Source organism: Saccopteryx leptura, chromosome 5, assembly GCF_036850995.1.
Source record: "Saccopteryx leptura isolate mSacLep1 chromosome 5, mSacLep1_pri_phased_curated, whole genome shotgun sequence".
Lineage (NCBI taxonomy): Eukaryota > Metazoa > Chordata > Mammalia > Chiroptera > Emballonuridae > Saccopteryx > Saccopteryx leptura.
The window spans coordinates 5622130-5644358 of record NC_089507.1 but is presented as its reverse complement, the minus strand read 5'-3'; the positions used below and the strand labels follow the sequence as shown (position 1 = coordinate 5644358).

The following is a 22229-nucleotide window of genomic DNA, read 5'->3' as shown; positions in this document are numbered from 1 at the left end:
CATACCTTGTCTCATTGACTCCTCCCACGGCCCTAAAACCTTCATTATGTCACCTCCATTGTCGTCGATAAACGGACATTGCTTCCTCCCGGAGGCTTTTTCGGACACCCCAAACTGAAGTCTCCTGTATCTTCCACTAATATCACGTCCTTCTTTCCTTAACGTCCTTGTCACATCTTCAATAATGCTTCCAATGCCTGTCCAGCCCCACACATGTAAGAACTATGACAACAGCGTCTCTCATCTCGCCCACTACGTCCCCAGAACCTAGAACCTGGCCTGTCAACGCAACGGTGACACCCTGAGGGGAAGGGGGGTGGCGTGCTTGTCCTTTTATCCCCAGTGCCTAGAACCTGGCCTGTCAACGCAACGGTGACACCCTGAGGGGAAGGGGGGTGGCGTGCTTGTCCTTTTATCCCCAGTGCCTGGTGCTCTGTGCCCTCAGAACAGGAGGTCGGTGACTGTCTCTGAGCTGAGTTTTTTTATGGCAGTAAAACTACCTAGAAGTCAGGAAAAGCTATTCCTGGGCTCATTCAGATTTCTTTCCTAGGGTCGGGCGGCCTTGAGTAATTCATTGTCCTACCTAGTTCGTCCTTGGTTCTGTCGCCCGTGAAATGAAGGCATTAGAGTCTGGGTCTTTGAAACCCCTTGTTATCTGGAAAATTCTGTGATGCTGTATCTCTCTGCTTGGAAATATCCAGTAAAGGTGTTAGGCCAGAAGGTGAATCAGTGAGATTACGATGTATAAGAGAATGGTGATGCCAATCAAGACTGAGTGGTTAAGAGGGGACCTGACCTCTTGTTCTTCCGTTTACTAACTGTAAGGTGACCACAGAGTTTCTTCATCGCCTGCACAAAGGCGAGCGCTGACTGAAACCCCAGAACTAAAGGGTTTGGTTTGGTGCTGCGGCCCTGATGAGACGCCAACAAATATTAATTGACGTGATCATCGGGCTGACTCACATGGGAATGATTTCCACTTAAGAATGTATAAAATATAATATATAGCTCAATGAGCTTTTTCCATAAACTCACTGCTATTCCCTCTTCTATTTCAGGAGACAAACCTACCAAGATAAACAAGGTGAGGAGACTAATGACAAGCCACCTGTCACCCACTCTTTATTTTAGCAGCACAGGAATATGGACACCCTACAGGCTTAGATATCACTTGAAAGCCATATTCTAGAAGTTTAGTTGGGATTTGTAAATTGTTTGTAAACAAAAACAAACAAAAAAATCTTAACCATCAGCTCAGCTCACACAACAATAAAGCTAATTTCTGCTTCTCTCTCCTTCTGCAGACTCCTCTACCACCTCCTCGGTAAGACGCTTACAACAGCCTTTTGTTCTACTATATACTTAAATAGTAAGTTCCAGAATTTGAAAAGCTTCAGAATTTAAAATAGAGAAGCACAGAAAGCTGACGTTCATGTGAGTTGGCCAGCGAGCAAGGCGAAACAAGCCTTCATCATCCATTTAATCATTCGTTCATTCAGAGCATTCTATTCAACACGCCCTCACTCATCAATGCTTCCCTGTTCCTTCCTGGTTCTCTCCCGTCTTCTAAGTCCAGGAACCTGCCAGAAAGCACTGGCCTTGGGAAGTGCCATCCAGGGGCTGATAACATATAATCTACACCAGTGGTCGTCAACCTGGTCCCTACCGCCCCCTAGTGGGCATTCAGCTTTCATGGTGCGCGGTAGCGGAGCAACCAAAGTATAAATAAAAAGATAGATTTAACTATAGTAAGTTGTTTTATAAAGATTTATTCTGCTAAACTTAGCGAAAATTCGACATAAAGTACTTGGTAAGTAATTATCATATTATTATATTCTTTAACTTGCTGTAACTGCTTTATGAATTTTATAAAGTAAAATGGCATTTATAAAGTAGAAAATGGCATCAGAAACAGAGCCACTTTACTTCCCTACTTTATAAATCACCATGACTGTGGAACTGGTGGGCAGTTAGAAAATTTTACTACTAACAGTGATACAAAAGTGGGCTGTAGGTATAAAAAGGTTGACTACCTTGATCTACACAGAAGCATATTAAGGTCGGTTGAGGCCTCGGGCGCAGAAGAAAATATTGGGCCCCTTAAAAAAAGAGAGAGAGAGAGGCAGGGAAAATAAAAATACATGTTAACCATATTTTTAAATAAATAAAACATATGATGTACTATTGATGTACAAATTGCACTTATGAAACCAAACCTGGTATCATTAGAAAAAAGTACTAAGTTGGGGTTTTGCAGGGCCCTTCAGAAGTCGGGGCCTAGGGCGTGCTCCTGGTGTGCCTGGTGCGCCCACCATTAAATCTGCCTCTGATTCTACATGTATAAATACAAATGTTACTATATTTATGCGTGAATATGGAGGGGAGAGGCACAGGCTTGATTTCTTAGGCTTTGAAGAGCCGCTCTTGCTCTCCATGAGCCCAGGGAGCACCCCAGTCGTCACCCCGAGGTGAGAGGAACGTCCTTGTCACTGTTCTCTCTGCCCTCACTGAAGGAGGTATTTGAGCCACCGGCTGGGCCTTCTTCTCTGTATTTCTAGCATCTGACACGCACTTTGCGAGTGAGGGAGTGAGTGGTGGGTAAAGGGGTGGGCGAGGCATTCACTGACTCTCAGGCACCTCCCCTCCCCACTTCTTTGGGGACTTTCCCTAGCTCCAGTCTTCCCCGCTAGGATCAATGGAAGGCGATGATGATATCATGTCCCCAGGCTTCCTCAAACTCAAACAGGTGGCATTGTTGAAGGAGCCAAGACAGCCGGTAGAAAATGGCATCAGAAAACAGAGCCAAACCCAAGAGCCCATGGCAGGGAGGTAGACTTTGGCTTCCTTAGAAGCAAGGCTGTCCTGTGTTCGAAGCTGCCGATGGAGCGAGCGGAGCCGTGAGGCACGGACACCCAGGACCTGACGCCTCCCACCGGAAGCTGGGGACACCGAGGGTGGGGCCGGCGTCTGCACAGCAACGCTTCTCACGGCCCCCCCCCATCCCTGTGACTCTTCACACAGGCCACCTGTTGTCAGTCTTCCAAAGAAATACCAGCCCTTGCCCCCGGAGCCGGAGAGCGGCACGTCACCCCACCCTCAGAAGCACACCTCCCCCGAAGTCCAGAGCGGGCCCAGGTGAGAGAGCGGCCGTGGCTGCTGGTGGAGTGGCCCGGCAGGCGGGTGGGCTGGGGAGGGTGACAAGGACAAGCCACCGTCCCCTCTCAGAACAGCCTCCCCGTGGGGTGGGAGAGGCCGATTGCGCCTGCAGGGAAAACAGTCCTAGAAACCTATAGTTAAAGTCTTTAACCAAAAACATAAGGGTGTGTGTGTGTGTGTGTGTGTGTGTGTGTGTGTGTGTGTGTGTGTAACAAAATGAGTTATTGGAAGAATGGCTCACTTGAGACCTGAATTAGTTATTCAAGAAAATGTTAAATGCTGGAATGGAACTGGGACTTTTTATGCAAAAACCAAAAGGTAGTGCAGGCTATTGAAGGAACAGGCTGGGTCCCCTGCTTCCCATCACCCGGGCTGGAGGAATGTAACTGCATATGGAAACCCCTTTGTCAACAACAGTATTGCTTTTATGACAAATAAAAATTACCCGAGCAGCCTTCTGGTATAAAGTGCTGATGACAGCCCGTCACTTCCAAACGTGTGGGGCACTGGGCAGCCAGCTCCAATCACAAAATGTGACAAACCCGAATGGGCCCACTTTTTTCCCCAAGAGAGTCTGAGTGCCCAGAAGTGCCTCATTGCCGCGGCCGGGCCGAGCGGAGATTAGCGCGCCCCTTGTGTTCCTGCGCGGAATGAGCGATGTCTCCGCCCGCCAGCTCGGACCCACGGGCGGGGGCTCCGGGCGCTGCCGACGAGTGAGCATTGCTCATGGACCCAGAAATCCAAAATAGCGGGCACGGTCTGAGCTTCTGTGGAAACCCCATTTATCACTGGTCCTGGTGGAGGCCGTTACAGAGCCTGAATATCATTTCCTCTCCTAATTTTCTGGGGAACGTCTCCATCTTTTCGTCCTGCACAGCTCCACACAAACATAGACCTTCCAGGCGACAGTCCCCTCCCCCGCACCATTTCCGGCCTCCTCAGTCCCCTTCCCAATGGGCCTGGCATGCAGGAAGGGACAAGAGTCCTCAAGTCCAGATTCAAGCTGCTCAGGTTGAAGTTCAGGTTCTCCGTCCCAGGAACTGGCAGGTTTGGGGAGGGGACCTCACCAGGGGGTGACTGTCTCCAAGGCAGTTAGCAGTGTCTGGGGACGTTCTGGTTGTGACCACTGGGATGGGTAAGGATGCTCCTGGCCTCTCGTAGGCAGAGAGGACAGGGATGGTGCTAAATGTCCTACGGTCCTGCGGTGCACAGGACCGCCCCACACCACAGAAGGAGGAGACGGACAGGTCAGTGCCCCCATGCTGAGAAGCTCTGCCTGGGGCAGATCGCTAGCCTTCCCCACACCTGAGGTTTCTCTCGGTAAAGTCAGACCAGTGCTGCCACCCCCACCTGCCCGGCTAATGTGAGAATTGAGTGACTCCTGCCCAGCCCTGACCAGTGCCTGCCCAGCGTAGACCTATAACCACCGCTGCTGCTCTGTCGCTACCTTGAGCCCTTTCCAGCTGGTGCCTCCGCCACCTCATGTAATAATGTATTTGGATGCGAGTCCGTCTCTTCCACCCCAGAAGGAGGGACCTTCACTCCGGTGGGTGTGCATGTCCCCGGCCCAGAGTAGATGTTTGATAAACATGTGTTTCCTTCTGCGGCTTCCAAAGGGTCCGAGCCAGACTAGGAGACACCACACGTGCTCTGTTTCGACTTCCGTTCTCAAAGACAGAGCCTAGGCGGCAGCGACCACAGCGGGCCCTCAGACCTGCCCAGTGCGGTCATCAGAACTGGAAATGTAAACCGTAAGGTCCCTAAAGCTCGGAGCAGACAGGCTACGACGTACAGACCTGGCTGACACTCAGAAAACCCAGAGACGTGAGGAGATAGAAGACAGGACGAGTGAAACATCAGAGGTGACAAGCTTGTTTGGGGCAGAGAAAAGAGGATGTTGCCTTTTTCTTTTTCTTTTTACTTTTTTTTTTTCCTCTGGACAGAGCAGGCCAGCAGGACCCAGCAGACCAGGGTCTGTATCCTAGTCGGGCTGCTTTGTGGCGGGATAATCCCAGAAAGCTCTTCCACGGCTCTGAGTACCGCTTTTCTCATTTGTAAGAAGAAAATGACCGTCCCATGTGACAGAGTGTGGTGAGGGGGGACAGGATGTTCCTGAAGTGCCCCAGACCCTGTCTGTCACCACATAAGGAAAAAGAAAAAAGGCATCTCTCACCGTCCCCAACAGAATCAGACACCCAGAACCCCACCCCACTGCCCTGGAAGCAGAGCCCAGATATTCTAAATTTTTTTTATTTATTTATTTTTTACAGAGACAGTGAGTCAGAGAGAGGGATAGACAGGGACAGACAGACAGGAACAGAGAGAGATGAGAAGCATCAATCATTAGTTTTTCGTTGCGCGTTGCAACTCCTTAGTTGTTCATTGATTGCTTTCTCATATGTGCCTTGACCGCGGGCCTTCAGCAGACCGAGTAACCCCTTGCTGGAGCCAGTGACCTTGGGTCCAAGCTGGTGGGCTTTTTGCTCAAACCAGATGAGCCCGCGCTCAAACTGGCGACCTCGGGGTCTCGAACCTGGATCTTCTGCATCCCAGTCCAACGCTCTATCCACTGCGCCACCACCTGGTCAGGCAAGCCCAGATATTCTAGTGTGATGGCCTCATCCTGGCGTACAATTAAAATAATTAGGAGAGCTCTTTTACAAGGACTGTTCCCTGGTGTCAGTTTTAATTGCTCTGAGAGGTGAGACCCAGGTATCACTATTTTTAAAGTGCCCCCCGCCCCCCCGTAAATCAGATGGACAGCCGAGTTAAGAAGCCAGAGGAAACCAGGTTCTGGGACTACACCGCCGTTAAGGCTTTGACGGTCCCTGGGCGGAACCCTTCGGCGCGCAGACTCCTGGTGTCCGAGGCAGGGCTGCGCTGAGCTCGCGCCCAGTGAGCCGCTACGATCTGACCTCGCCACCCGTGGAGCAGCCATCTGGTGGTCTCGGCCTCTTTTGAAGTTTGCGCTTTGCACCTCTGGTGTTCCTGCCGGTACCGTTGACATCCGTTGAATCATTTTTAGATGAGATGGCCACTGGGCTGGGGCTCTTCACTACAGGCACCTCCAGAGGGCAGTGACAGTTCATCTCAGTGAATCCTTCCAGCGGCCGATAAAGGACAGTCTTCTAAAGCTCGGACGGGCCGTGCCCAACGCACTGGATGGCACACAGTAGGTGCCTGGGTAACTGTCGCTTCCCTGGCCATTGGGCACATAGGGTTTGTACGATTCAGAGCAGTTTGGTGACTTGGCCAAAGCTCTCAAGCTGGTGTATGACGACCGAGGGGACATGGGGAGCCCTGCGCAAGACCCTGGGCCTGGCACCGCAAATAAGGAAGGGTTTTGCTTAGGAAGACAGCTTCCCATTCATTTTTAGTTGGGCCTCATATCGGTAGTCAGATGGCCATTAGCCACGACTCTAGTCACAAGGAAACAAGCCCAGGAGGCGGCGGCTGGGTTCACTTTGTCTGGAAACAGAGGGAGGGCGTGAGGTCTGAGCTGCTTCTGCCCCGCCCCCTCCTCGCAGCCCCGCCCCCTCCTCGCCGCCAGGCCGCTCCAGGGCCCTAGGAGGCCGCTTGTTACCTGCACCCCCAACGGGAGGCTGTGATTTACATCTGACAGTCGACAGCGACAGCCAGCGTCAGCGGCAGCGGAAGGAGTGGCAGCTGCAGCCCCTCACAATGGGCCCTGCTCCCCAGGATGGTGCAGGTGGTCCCAGCTATTGTGTTTCAGCCCCACGTGTCCCCACCAGCGCTCCGCCATTCTCTCTTAAAGCTACGTCGTGGCTTCATGGGCAATCGCCGCACTTCAGATGGGGAAAATGCCCTTTAAATCATTCATTGGCGACTTAAACTAGACAGCACTTTGAAGCTGGAGGGGGAGGGGGGACGGGGGGGGGGGCACGGTTGGTTAGACATTCTCAAGCATTAAAGACTATTAGCATGATTTTTACAATATCCGTGTACTTAATATGTTCTTCTCTGCTTCTTATTATTATTAATATTATTTACTAAAGTAAATCGATGTAAAGGGGAGACATAGTACCATCAGTAACTGCAGCACACACAGTTTCAGACCAAAACTTCGAGCCCAGGAAGATGTTTCTCTGCTCAAGGGGAAGGCAGTGTGAGGGTGGGGGTGGGGTACTCTCACCGCCACCCTGAGATTCTCTTGGACATAACTAGAAAGAGATGGACGAGGGAAAGGCTGTCTAACTGTGTGTCCATTGTGATTTCACTGCCGTGGCACCCGGACCAAATAAAACCACCCTAGAGAACAACAGTAAGAGCAATGGACTGTTGGCTGAGCTCTAGCCACACCTGGGCCTCTTTGGAGTTGTTCTCACTTGCAAATCCAATATTTAAAGTTACCACTTCTAAAGCCACACTTTCCTGAAGCTTCAAATTCCATCTGTAAGGTGTATTGCTCTGCTTATAAATCGAGTGATTTTCCCTAAACATAAAGACAGTCGCTCTGTGTGTCACCTGAGAGAGGTTAAGGAATCTTAGAGGATGAGACTTATTTACGAACAATAGAAGTTGTATCTCCTTAAATATTTGAAGTACTTCGATATCTTTCACTTATTTGATTTTTATAAAGTACTTCTAATGCTGATGGGGTGAGTTTAAACCCTAACAAGCAGAACTTTCCTTAACAATGAACTTTCCTTTAACATTTTTGAAAATCAAATGAAGTGAATGTACAAAGATAGAAATATTCAAGTTCTCATAAACTGTCCACACTTGCTGCAAACAGAGTCAGACATAGGTTGGTTGACTCTTAAAACTTAAAATCAGGCCCTGGCCGGTTGGCTCAGTGGTAGAGCGTCAGCCTGGCGTGCAGGAGTCCATGGTTTGATTCCCAGCCAGGGCACACAGGAGAAGCGCCCATCTGCTTCTCCACCCCTCCCCCTCTCCTTCCTCTCTGTCTCTCTCTTCCCCTCCTGCAGCCAAGGCTCCATTGGAGCAAAGTTGGCCCGGGTGCTGAGGATGGCTCTGTGGCTTCTGCCTCAAGTGCTAGAATGGCTCTGGATGCAACAGAGTGACGCCCCAGATGGGCAGAGCATCGCCCCCTGGTGGGCATGCCAGGTGGATCCCAGTGGGGCACATGCGGGAGTCTGTCTGACTGCCTCCCCATTTCCAACTTCAGAAAAATACAAAAAAAAAAAAACTTAAAATCACAAGACTAAAATCAATCTCACACTTCGAATGGAAGCCACCTGGCCAGTCTGTCAGTATTTCTAAGACGCCAGAGCCTTTTAAACATGAAAACACTGAGATCGGCCTTAATTTAACCCAAAAGTCATGAAAGCTATGCATGTTTGTCCCACTTTATTACTTTTAATTGTATTTCTCTTACCTTCTCGCTTGCCGCATTACACAGGAGAGATAGGGTGTAACTGTGTTATCTCCAACGAGCTGACAAGACAGGTTTAAGAATGTGGGACCCCAGTGTGCGCACCTGTTGCTTAGAGACCTGAGACCAGGACATAGCATCTGAGTGCCGGCTGCTTCTGAGACTGTCTTATCTGATACAAACTATCTAACTCTAGGTCAATAGCCTTCAACTAAGACTGGTGTTGCTGCCTCCATCTCTGGGTATCCCTTTAGTCCCAGTCTTTCCACCAGAAGACCTGGGGGGATAGAAGCCCACATTCCTTGCGTTATCTCCTTAACTGGTTTGGAGCACATTCTACCCACAGAGCCCACTGAACACCCAACATTTTCATATTGACCTCTACCACTGCTCACAGTGACCCTCTAAAGAGGAATGCCCTTGTACCCATTCTGCAGATGAGAAAAATGAGGGTTAAAGACGCTCACTGACTTCCTTGTCGATATTAATGCAAGGGTTGGAGTTCCTTCTGAGACCTGTTCCCTGTCCACGTGAGCAGATGCCAGAAAGAATGCTTCCCCTGTCGTGCAGTTTCGTGGTTGTTCTGTCCTGGGCCTCCATTCACTATAAGCCTCCTTTCTCTCACACGAGCCATACTGGGATCCACTGCAGATCCACTGGGATCCCTTTAAAAACCGAGGGCTTTAAAGTCAAGGTGACAACAGCAGGTCTGACCATGGTCATGAATCTTGACACAGAAAGCCAAATGTCAAGGGGAATGGGGATGTTATTTAGATCCCCCTAAAACACGAAGCACATTTATTCATGTCCTCTCTGTCACCGCCTTTTAGATTAGCTGGCTGCTTCTTCTCTTGCTTAGAAAATTATGAGAAAAATCACCTGGCTTTGATTTTGTAGAATGGTAATAAACAGCGTACTGGGCTACGGGCTGTTGGTTTGGCAATAAAAATGTAATCAAAGGTTTTATAAGTTCTCAGAATGATTTTATTTTGATCATCATAAACTTTATTTTATGTAACACTGTATCTCTGTTCCCTGCAGGCAGATAAGCTTAAAGAACTTGAGTGAGGTAAGTAATAGCTTGGTCCCAGAAAGCAGAGAAGGTGAATTTTTGTGTGTTATGTGTCTGCAACAGGCAAGATACTATTGCTTTAAATAATATACTACACTTAATTGTCATAACAGCCACGCTCAACGTGCATTGTTATCCCTATTTTAAAGGTGGGAAACTAAAGCAAAATAAATTAAAATCCAGATCTTATTCCAGGATCCTATTTGCCGCCGTATTCAGTGTTTATGGGGACAATGACATGAAGAACGCTCCTAGTTCCTATGGAAGACCGAAAGTCTCCACCTGTGGCTTCCAGGCTCCCGCGTGACAGAAATGCAGGGCTGGAAGCTGGTTACCCTCGCTGTGCATTCTTCACAAAAGAGCCAGGACTCCAGAATGGAGGAAATACAAGACACGGTCACACAGACCCGCGTTTGAAACACGCTCTGCCCCCCACCACTTCTGTGAACTTTGGCAAATCTCCTCCCCACATCAACCCCATTTCTATTTTCCCAGCCATTAAAAAAAAAAAAAAAGTGATGGATGCACTCAACTTTGCAAAGTTGTGGCAAAGTCAAGAGTCAGTCGAAGTGGACACGTACACGACCAGGGGGGCGGTAAAGGCTCCGTGGACGGCATAAAAGTCAGGTGAGATGGGGGTGTCCCAGAGCCGCCTGGGATGGTGACTTCCTTAAGCCCCCAAAGAGGAGGCTCCTGAAGAAGGTGGCGGTGAGTCCGCCATGACCGATGGAAAGTCTGTCCAACAACATGAGTGTCCTCACTGCACCCCCACCGGCCTCCTAGGGACTTGGTTCTTATCTTATGATGTGGCCAGTCCTCTTATATCTAGACTGCAGAGGTTAACTTTTCTTCCTCCCTCCCTCCCTCCCTCCTTCCCTCCCTCCCTTCCTTCCTGATGAGAATGTTAAAATCAAGTCAGATTCCCAGCTTGTGACTCCAACGAGACACTGACTACCTCTAGCCCGTAGACAGTCGTGCCGAGAACAATGCAGACCCCCTGGAGGAGGGGTCAGCCCCGGTTCCATTCACGACTTCACCGGCTCACCCTCTCGTGGGAGCTGAACTTCCAGGCGCCACCAGGAAGGAGAAAGTTGGGGTGGTCTCCACACCCCCAGAGGAGCTGGGGAAACCCACACATTCAGAAGGACCCCACCCCTTTCTTCCTGTGCATCAGGCCTATGTGTCCCGAGTAGCAGACGGCCGCCACTCCCAGTGACCTGCAGGCCACAACTCTTCAGCCAGTCCGAAAGGACAGGAGAAGGTCAGCCTTCGAGAGCAGGGGACGTGCAGGACTTCTGTCCTCCCTGCAGCTTTGGTCGGCCTTTTGCTAAAAATTGATACCATCTAAACTCTGCGGAACCGCACGGCCTAGTAGAAAAACACATTCTTCCTCCTTATCGTCTGCCAAGACGTTTCCCCATTGTTTGAGGCCAGCGTCATGGCCATTTCTTCATCACAAAAGCTTATCTCCTAGGACAAATGTCATGCTTGTGTTTGTGTGTGACCAGAATCTTGGAGAAATGGGGGGCTACCCGCCTGGACTGGAATTCGCATTGTGCTTTTATAGTTTTCAAACAGTGCAGAGACTCATGGTCTCGCTTAACTCTTCACAAAAGCCTCAGAGAACAAACGCCTAAGAGGGGTGAGGAGACCTGGCAGTGCTCCTACGGCTGCCAGGACCCCCCCGAAAGCCCCGAGTCCAAGTGCACGCCCACCTGTGACTGCGTTAGAAATACAGAGACCCCGCTGAGCTGAGATGGAGAAGAAGAAGAAGGAGGAGAAAGGAAGGGAGGAAGGAGGGAGGGACATGCAGAAAGCATTACTCTTTAACTTGAATATGCTTGTTTTCTACCAACAAAGAAAGTGAAGAGAACTAGAGAAATTTCACTCCACTCTCTGAAACGCATCACGTCCCAATTCAGAGCCCTCACGCGAAGAGCTGTCTGTGTCTCACTCAGGTGACACGCCTGCCTCCTCCCCCCCAACAGGAGGCTGCTGCGCACACAGCCTGCTCGAGCCCCTCTCCTCTGACCAGCCTGGAAACCACGTCCGCACCCGATGGAGCACGCTGAACTGCCAGGTCCGAAGTCCTGGGCAAGACTCGGTGGGGAGACGTCCAAACCGCTCCTTAGAATGAATTCATGATCCCCTCTACTTCAGCTGCAGATGTGCCTTCATTGGCTGTCCATGAGGAAGAGTGTGATCCCTTTTCCAGAACCTTCGGGGCCATCACGGCCTTTGAAACAAAAGAGTTTGTCTATTAGCTAGCTTCAGATAAGACTCCTGGTGCCTCTCTAAGCTATCTGTGGCTAAAGGTTCTTTTCTTTTCTTTTCTTTTCTTTTCTTTTCTTTTGTATTTTTCTGAAGCTGGAAACGGGGAGAGACAGTCAGACAGACTCCCGCATGCGCCCAACCAGGATCCACCCGGCACGCCCACCAGGGGGCGACGCTCTGCCCACCAGGGGACGATGCTCTGCCCCTCCGGGGCATCACTCTGCTGTGACCAGAGCCACTCTAGCGCCTGGGGCAGAGACCAAGAAGCCATCCCCAGCGCCCGGGCCATCTTTGCTCCAATGGAGCCTCGCTGCAGGAGGGGAAGAGAGAGACAGAGAGGAAGGAGAGGGGGAGGGGTGGAGAAGCAGATGGGCGCTTCTCCTGTGTGCCCTGGCCGGGAATCGAACCCAGGACTTCTGCACGCCAGGCCGAACACTCTACCACTGAGCCAACCGGCCAGAGCTTCTTTTCTTTTTTTTAAGTGAGAGGAAGAGAGATAGACTCCCACATGTGCCCCAACCGGGATCCACCTGGCAACCCCCATCTAGGGCCGATGCTCTGCTCATCTGGAGCCATGCTAAGAACGGAGCTATTTTTAGTGCCTGAAGCAGAGGATCCGTGGAGCCATCCTCAGCACCTGGGGCCAAGGTGCTCAAAACAATCGAGCCATGGCTGTGGAAGGGGAAGATAGAGAGAGAGAGAGAGAAGAAGAAGAAGGTGAAGTGAGGAGAAGCAGATGGTCACCCCTCCTGTGTGCCCTGACCAGAAATCGAACCCGGGACACCCACACGCTGGGTCGACATTCTACCTCTGAGCAACCAGCCAGGGCCTGAAGGTTTCCTGTCTGTGAAGAAACGTGAGTTAGGAGACCCGGCTGCAGGGTCAGCTCAGCCACAGGGTAGCTCTGGAGTCTGGGAGATGGCACCACCTCTTTGGACCTCGTCTGCAGACCACCAGCTTTAAAAGCGCTTTTCATGGACCTCAGGCCCTTTTTAATATTTGATGAAGGGTATATGATAAACCTTCCTAAATCCTGCAGAAAAAAATATAGTCACATGTTTATGGAGGGAAAAAAAAATAGCTTTTAATTTCAGAAGGTTCATTATCCCCACGAGGCTAGGCCAGGAACTCTCCCGTCCCCAAGTTAAGAAGCTCTTGTCTAATAATACCTGAGCTGCTCCCCAGCTGCAGAAAATGGGCTTTAGAACATTTTGGTTAAACACTGTAGCAAACACTGTACCTCTTCTCAGGCTCTCTGCTTCTTTAAGAGTAGAATAGGGCCCAAGGATGCAAGTCCAATAAGCACAGAGATTTTCTTTTATAAGGAAAGGTGATCAGAAATTCTATCACTATTAAGGGAAGAAAGAGAAAGGAAATGTTTGGGAAGATAAATGGATATATTTTAAAAGAATAATGTGAATAGTCTCATGCTCATTTTTGACCAATAAGAAAAATTAACCACAACCTCGTCTCTTAAACACAATCTCTATTAATATATTGTCACAACTCTCCAAGTCCCCTTTTATACACACACACACCCCTACCTGTAAATATGTCATGAGACCAGTTTTTATTCTGGACTTTTGAGGCATACTTAAGAGTGCTGCCTTATTCCATGCTCTGTGTAAATACTTACGATACATGTATAATATCCCAATAAGTTAATAACAGCACCAAAACGTACTTAGCGGTTCCCGCTTGGATGGGCATGTCGATTGCTTCCAGGGTTTTGACATGATAACTATCTACATGCTGAATGTCTTTGTGCACAGAACGTGGTCCTGATGTTAGGCTGTTTTCTTAGAAAAAAAAGGCTCACCCATGGAATTACTGAAATAAGAATAATAGTATATCTAAGGCTCTTGATAGCTGTGTTTAAACTGTTTTCCAAAGAGTCAAAGCAATTTATAGTCCCGTCAGCAGACTGTATACTTGCCTGTTACATCACACAAAGTATAATTTTTTGTCTAATGTTTTGAAGTATTATTTGTAGATTATTTTAAATCTCAATAATAACAAAAAATTTTGCCCAATGCTACACTGATTGCTCTAAAAACATACTGTATGAAGTTTTCTATCACCAAGAGTCACTCAACGTCATTTTTTTTTTCCATCTAACACAGGTCCTGGGAACAGAGAAAGGTGAACTATTTTTGTTTATTTCATGCCCTAATTCCATGAGGGTAAGTTCTGTTTCTATATTTATAGTGTTGGTCATTTGTTTAAAGGATGGATTGTTTCAGGTTTGGGGTGCATGAGCACAGTGGGTGCGCACGTGTGTGCGTGTGTGTGTGTGTGTGTGTGTGTGTGTGCGCGTGCATGCATGTGTGGTAACATGACCCACGTGGATCCAGGACTTCATAGTCTGTCTGCTCAGGAATTCCCTGGTCTGAACAAGGTGACTTAGGCTGCGGGTGGGCTTGTGGTCTCTCTTCAGCCACAGGCTGCTGACAAGGAGACACGAGGCTGCCGCTGCCACGTCAGGAAGACGTTGCTAGGCACCTGTTCCGGAGAAGCTTTTGGTCTCTCCATCTTTGCTGTCATCTAGGTACACACACACATATATCGTCATTTGAGCACATGCACGTGCAAACACACACACACACACACACACACACACACACACACACACACCATTGGTGTCATTATTCTGGAAGCAAATAATCCAACACTCACCCCCTAGCTGGAAGGATGCTAAGTAGGTGATAACTTCATGTCCACCTTTGAAACACTGTTCAGCATGCACTTCACATGATGCTCTGTGTCCTGAGCCGCGGCCCAAAGACTTAACACAGGCAGAGTGGCCAACCAAGCAGCGGAGGCCCCCAGCGGCCCCTGTGGTTTCAGATAGACTGCGTTGCCTCTGTGGGATGCTAGAATGTTCTTCTTTATATTGAGGACGTTAGATGTCAGTGGGGCCTAATCTGAGTGTGTAGATTCCCAAGGTCCCCGATTGGGGAAGGGGGAGGGGTATGTTAGCAATCTAAAACTATTCCAAACCTAGCCACACTAACGCCCCTTTCCACACTAACTCTCAGCATCCTGACTGATTGCCTCGGGCTTCCCTGATTGTCACTGTAACAGCGTGACATTGTTCAGCACACAAGGGGTGGATACTAAGGACAGGAAACACTGTTAGAGAAGTGTGACTGGTGGACCAGTCACTGACTCCACTCACAGTTCAAATAATCACAGGCCCTCCATCAAAGATGTCCATCTGGTGGTCAGCCTGGGACAGAGCACAGAGTAACCACCCAAATGACAACACGTCGCTGTCTGTGTGCTTCCTCAACTTTACGACTTGCAGCCGAAACTGAGTGTTTTATGGCATTTCACAGCGCGGTAGTGTTGTGCGCCCCGGGTAAGACTGGATGCCTGGTTAAAAATCTATTCATAATGAAAAGGAAGTAAAAAGTGGTAACCGCGATGGTCTGTGCGATTCCTAAGTCATTCCACCCAGTTCATATCGATGGCAGAAGTTTTCTAAATTTGAAGACCAAAGGGGAAACTCCCGAGAAAACACCTGCCTGGTAAACTGGGCGGGAACCACTGGTCTGCATCAGACTCCTGGGGCCTCCCCCGCCCTATCACGGGGGTTGTGCAAATTCAGGTGTATGAGCTAGCACTGGGCATCCCCCCCGCCCTACATTGCTCAGAACAGTTCTTAGATGAAATTTTTTTTAATGTTTCTATGTTATTTTTTATTTGAACACAGAATTCCACTGCTGTTCTCTGCCACACCAAATACCTTCCAACGTCATGTTCTATACTGTGGGAAATTAAACGATGAGTTCCAGATGAGTTCAATAGTCTTGATAATAGTATCAAGTGTTCAATATTGAAAACCACTTTTAGAGCCTTAGGGCGAAGCCACTCCCAGGAGCCAGGGTTGGTGTAGAAAACGCGGGTGAGTTTCTGCTGACCACCAACAGCTCGCTCCTGATCACAGAGGCCCCTCGGTGAAATTATAGCAGTTCCAGTAGGCCTCAAAGGGTCTCCAAGCGTTTTTCTGTTTGCATCTTGACCAGAGTATGTGACTCCTTTATACAGTTCCTCACCACCAGACGAAGCCTGAATCATCGCACCTGTCCCCAAATCAAAGTGCCCCAGAGATCCCCCTTGCCGTTACCAGGTAAGGAGCCAGGACCCCCTTGTTGGGTCCCAGCCTGGGGGTCGGGCTGGGTGGTGTGTAGGATAATGACTCACCAAGGCTTCCTGAAAAACAGGAAGCCCTTGGCCTTGGTAAGGAAGTCCAGACCCACAGCTGTTATTGAAGCTAATAGCATCGTTCTTCCTGCACTTTGTACTTGACCCAGGGAGGGCTGGAGATGTGTGGGAGATTTGAAGACCTGAATATTAAGTAGATCGAGTTACCTGGGAAGAAAAGTTGGCCTTTCTAACTAGACTCAGCTGATGATGACCACACGGAAGCTTACAGTTACTTTTGAATTTCACTTTATAGATGGCTGGGGCTTATTACACTATTCTCTGGTTAAATACTCTCCTGATCAGGTTATTGGGACAACGGTCACCCCAGCTAAAGAGTCGAAGAAGCTAAGGCTCAGGCTGTAACCACGGTGGCTTCCTTCGAACAAAACCCAGGGCCTCCAAAATTAGTGCTACGAGGCCCTTATGACCCCAGTCTGACCAGTGGCTTCAGCCTCAGCTCATGCCACTTATCCACTTTTCCACTCTCCATTGCCACTTACCGCAGGACATTTGCACATGCTCTTTTTCTGCCTATAGCACATCCCTCCATAGTTCCCCCTTTCCACTCTCTCCATAGTTGGAAAACTTTTCTCCATCCATCAAACCCCAGACTTAAAGCCACTGGACCCAGGCGATAGTTCTGACCCATTCTCCAGAGGGAATAAATGAGGCCCAGTGAGGCCGAAGCTCTTACTTTGAAGCCAAGTTGGCCTGCACTTTTCAGCAGCCCATGGTGTCTACACTGACCTGGTTCTAAAAATGCAGCCGGTGGCCCTGGCCGGTTGGCTCAGCGGTAGAGCGTCGGCCTGGCGTGCAGGGGATCCGGGTTTGATTCCCGGCCAGGGCACATAGGAGAAGCGCCCATTTGCTTCTCCACCCCCCTCCTTCCTCTCTGTCTCTCTCTTCCCCTCCCGCAGCCAAGGCTCCATTGGAGCAAAGATGGCCCGGGCGCTGGGGATGGCTCCTTGGCCTCTGCCCCAGGCGCTAGAGTGGCTCTGGTCGCTGCAGAGCGACGCCCCGGAGGGGCAGAGCATCGCCCCCTGGTGGGCAGAGTGTCGCCCCTGGTGGGCGTGCCGGGTGGATCCCGGTCCGGCGCATGCGGGAGTCTGTCTGACTGTCTCTCCCCGTTTCCAGCTTCAGAAAAATACAAAAAAAATAAATAAAAAATAAAATAAATAAAAATGCAGCCGGTGAATCCTGACTCTCCCAGGGGCCTGCCCAGGGGGAAGATGCCGTCCTATTTATCTAATAAGGTTTACAGAGAGAACACCCTGTTTGGGGTGGGACTGAGTAGGGCTTAGGAGGCATTCCCTGGGGTCAGACTGCCTGCCTTCCCCATTAGCAAACTGCCTGACATCGGGAACGTCACTCGTCTCGCATGCGCAGCTGAGAGCAGAGCCAGGCCCGTTGCAAGTGGCCCGTACACACGAGCTCTTGTGGCCACAGCCAGGCCCTGTCCCACCAGGAAGATCTCCACCCCACTCCCTCGCCGCCCCACTGGCCTGCCTTGTCCTGTCTCACGGCTTCAGCAAATTTTCCTCAGTCCTTGACCTGTGGGTCCGGGACTCTGACTTCATAAGTCTCACTAGGCTGTTCTCTCTTTTAGACCTCCATCTGACACAAAATTCTTGCCCATCACACAATTTAACACCCTTTCTTAACATAATTTACTAAAAGGCAAATAAGTCATCGTGTTATCGTGAAAAGCAAATGAGCTCTCAGTCATTCGGACATTTGTAGTGGCTATAGTTTTGAGTGGCTTGACGTTTTTTGTTTATTGAACAAGGTCTCCTGGTGTTCTTCCTCTGTCATCTGGCTTTTTCTTCTGAGCCCCCTTGGAGACTTCTTCCCAGACTGACCTCTAAATGCTGCTATTCCCCCGGACTCGGCTAAGGTCCTGTTTTTTCACTAAAAGCCTGGGCAGCATCATCCACCCCACAAGGTTGAGTGTCAACCGTCTGCTGATTAACTCCCGAACCTCTGTCTCTGGCCACAACCACCCCTCTTAGCTCCAGACCCAGTGGGCAGTTTCCCTTACACGGGTGACAGGTGTCTCACCTGGTGAAGCTGAACTCTATTTCTACTCTCCTTCCTACACCAGCACTGCCTTCCACAAACTTTCTCGTCCCAGTAAAGGGTATGTTCCCTTTCCGATCTTCACCCTTCCTGCCCAGTCCATTTCCACCTCCCGAAATTCTGTCTCCACAACACATCTTAAAGCTGTCCGTTTCTCCCTGTTTCCCCGGCTCCCGACATGGTCCAGCCCCTGTCAGTCTCACCTGGACCGTGGCAGTGGCCGATGAATGCTACTTACCACCACGCCTTACCGTCTATCCAGAAGGAACTACGTTCTCTGCTGCAGAAGAAGCCATGCTTTCTTGTCTCTGAGCCTTTGCACCTGCTGTCCCCTCTACCTGGAACACAGCCTCACTCGTCACCCGCCTTCTATTGACCTTTCAGAAGTCAGCTCAGTTAGCTCATCTGCGGGAAGCCATTCCTGAGATCCAGACCCGTTCTGTCTGGGCTAAGTGACCGTCTGCTACCGCAGGGACTTCCGCTGTGCGCACACCTGTCATGGCATTTACCCCACAGTGTGACCATGACGCTGTGTCTTCCCTCCATAAATGAGGCTGCTTTCAAGCAGAGATTCTGTCTCAATCATTTTATATTCCCCAGACGTACCACGTAACCAGTAAGTACTCAACACACATCTGCAAAAAGAAAGGGTCATTATTTTAATTTTTGTTTGTTTTTGTTTTGCTTTCATCTTTATGAACTCTGTTCTTGAAACCTAAAATATCCTCAGAAGATGTTCCTTGTCTCTCAACATTATTTTAAAAAAAAAAAAAAAAAAAAATTCTAAAAAATGAGGGCAGAGACATTTTACTATAGATGATTTTCTTCCCCAGACATTTAGCAAAATTGTACACTGGCTCCTGGTAAAGGAATCCCAGTGTTCACAAAGTCAAAGTCTTGACTGTCAGTAGGAGTCTGAGCAGGGGTTGCCGCACAGAGCGTTGGTCAGATAACCTGCTAGCATTTTCCCCTACAAAGCAAGTCCTAAAGTCCCAGGCTCCCTTGAGACAGAGAAAACCAGATCTACACCTGGTTGATTTCCGTAGTGCTAGGAAAAGGCTAGATCTTACTTAATTCGCCCAGAGGCTTTAATCAAGAGCACCATTCCTGGTATAGAGTATGCCTCATGTAATTAGATTGAACTGTTGTAGCACCTCGTGCTTATAATCATGATGCCGACCACAACACAAAATAAACCAGTCAGAGTATGAAGCAAGGTATTAACTAGAGCCATCGGTAAGCAGTCTTGGTAACATCATCATTATTGTACTTAGAAATGCATAGTTTTTATTGTGATATATTATATTTTCCATAATCCCTTTTTCTTAATGGATTTTCTTTCGATCATTCACGGAGTTTTCTCACTTAGCTGACCTTTCAAGGAGGAGTAAATTACTTTCTGTCAAAACTCTCCTTCGGTTGGTAAATAATGCCTACGCGATAGGGGCCCCTCCCAGCCACATAGCCTTTTCTGTGGCGACTATAGTTAGAAGGCAAGTCTCAATAAATGCACGGCTTCTAAAAGCAAAGAACCCGTCACAGGTGCGCACTGAAATGACTTGGGAAGAACTCACACGGGTCAGTTTGTTCCACCTGCAATGTTTGCCTTTCTTGGGAAAGGAGAGGAGGAACCGGCCTCCTGTTGCCTTGTGAAGCAGATGCTTCCGGCTCACCCCTTAAAATTCAAAGTGCTTTGCAAGGCTGACTCAGGCCACGGTCACTGGGTCACTGGCTGTGCCTATGAGTGGAATTATGGGAAGTAAATACTGACATGCTTCTATTTTCTAACATTCTCCTCAGCTCTTCATTCATGATGAGCAACCACAGCCTGCAAAACAGAGGTAAGAACACCCGACGTAAGAATTCTAAAGTAAACAGTTACGTCCTCACGGTACCATACTGCTATGCCAACTTTATTTCTGTGAACCTCGGGGTTGCCGTGCTGATAATGTGTATGAGTGGCAGCAGCTTGTTTACACTGACAGATAGCATTCCATTGTGTTACTATAACCATTTTTATCCCTAGTTAAATATGATCACGTAGGTGGTTTCCATTTTTCTCTCCTTTGAGCATTATGATGTTCGGAACAACATGGTTGGTGTCTTGCCCCGTTCGCAATCCGCCCGTGGTTCCTCTCGTACACACGTGACTAAGTTCTCTCACAGTCAAACGTACAGGCCTCTGGACATTCCTCTCGTCGCGTGTACTGGACGGGTTTTCCCAAGTAGGGGTATCCTCGGTCCCTCCGACACCTTATGAGGTGCCCCGTCCTCTCCAACAGCTGTTCTTGACAAAAACTCTTAGTGCTTTGCCAATCCATTGGAAATGGAATAGACTTCTCTTAAGAAAATAGGAGATATGGAAAAAATAGAACTGACCTCTCTTACTAATTGATTGTAAAGATGAAAATCAGAAGGGGACCATGCCGGGGTTTGATCCGAAGTAGCATCTATAGTGATGACCAGGGGCGGGGGTGGGGGGGGGGGGGATTTGACATTATTCATATTATTTTGCCCAAATTAGATCTGTCACACTTTTTTTCTTCCTTTTTTCTTCCTAAATGCCAGGGAGATACTGTGTTTAGGTCTAATGCTGCAGTCTCCCTCTCTCTCTCTCTCTCTCTCTCTCTCTCTCTCTTTCTCTCTCTCTGTTGAGCCCTAAGAGGGGGCTTACGGCTGGAGGAAGCAGACCCCACGGAAGGAACACCGTGAAAAAGGCTGAGCCCTCTTCTGACCAAGGTCCTAATCCTGCCTCCTCCCGACGGTAGACTCAGCATCAGCCAGCTCATTCTTGGATCATCACTGCCCCCCCCAATCCGTAAAATGCAATAATGATAGTGTTAAAGCACACACACACAGGCTTCTGCTAGACACATAGTAGACAGCTGACACATTTCAACTATTTTGCTCTTTTTTTTTTTTCTGTATTCCTTTCTCTTCTCCAGGGATTCCTACCTAGTTGGTTCCCTGAGACCATCATGACCTCGTTTCTCTCCTGCCCTGTGCCTTCCAGGCCTTATATTGCAAAACCAGTCTGGAAAACTCCTTTCTTCCAATGGACACACGTTAATAAGACTTTTTCCAAGAGAAGGCTAGTGTTTTTTAAAGGAAGGTGGCTAAAGGCGGCAGGAATGTCCCGCATGGGCTCAACCCCTTGGAATCAGATGACTAGTCCCGGAGGCCAGGTCGTGCTATGTGATGGTGATAAGGCTCGGTATCCAGGCGGAAGGGCTAGGGGCTGAACAGGCCCAGGAAGGGCACTGACTTCGGGAGTTTCGAGAGTATGTTGCAAGGAAGGGGAAGCAGAATCAGAGCTTAAAGAGGAGCTCAGAGTCTTGGCATGAAAGACACAATCTTGCACCAATGGAAAATGGAGAGAGACTGGAGAATGGAACAGTAGTTAGTGACGTGAGTGACCTTCTGAGACACGAGCCCGGTTGTCCCAGGAGAGCCTGAGCTCTGCTTCTATCAGGCGTCCCCAATTTGACTTCCCCGGGCAGTGGGACCCTCCTGCTCATCAGCAGGGCTGGCAGCCTCTTGGAGACTACTCTCAAGGTGGCTATGAGGATGCTACTTATCAGTGCCGGGACCAACTGCCACGGGAGGAGAGACAGGACCGACACACAAGTTAGTTGCAAGAATCACACAGGCAGTTGATTACTCACAAATCCTTTTGGCGCGCCTGGGTACAGCTTAAAGGGGTCCTGTTGGCGTGCTCCTCTCGGCTGTCCTTGGTCAGAGCAGCGTGGAGACAGTCCACATTCACGTTGGCGTCTGGGTGACTAACGCAGCAGGGGGGGCCCTCAGCTTTAGTACCTTTTCTGGCCAAGGACTTCTAACAGGTGTCAGTCTACAGGATTATCACCTCAAACCACCTTTTCGGGAGTTCCTCACAGGGAGCCTTTTTTATGTTAATCTACTGAAATGTTATATTAAGCCGCTTTTAAGATGTTCCTAAGGAAGCCTCCTGTCTGTGTCAACCCACAGAGTTATGACATCAAGCCGCTTCTTATCGATACGTAATTTCACACAGACTGTGCAAAAGGCAGACTGTTTATCATATCTGTACACGCTGTATTAATTCTC

General features: G+C 49.2%; 1 protein-coding gene across 1 annotated transcript in view; it reads left to right on the top strand.

Moving 5' to 3' along the window:
* CLNK (cytokine dependent hematopoietic cell linker) overlaps positions 1–22229 on the top strand; it is a 194935-nt gene that overhangs the window by 151539 nt on the left and 21167 nt on the right. Inside the window, exons 21-27 of the mRNA XM_066385009.1 lie at positions 1059–1084; positions 1305–1324; positions 3022–3135; positions 9554–9581; positions 13982–14000; positions 15909–15990; positions 19944–19984. Of these exons, the coding sequence (XP_066241106.1) occupies positions 1059–1084; positions 1305–1324; positions 3022–3135; positions 9554–9581; positions 13982–14000; positions 15909–15990; positions 19944–19984 (330 nt within the window). The remainder of the gene's footprint in view (positions 1–1058; positions 1085–1304; positions 1325–3021; positions 3136–9553; positions 9582–13981; positions 14001–15908; positions 15991–19943; positions 19985–22229) is intronic.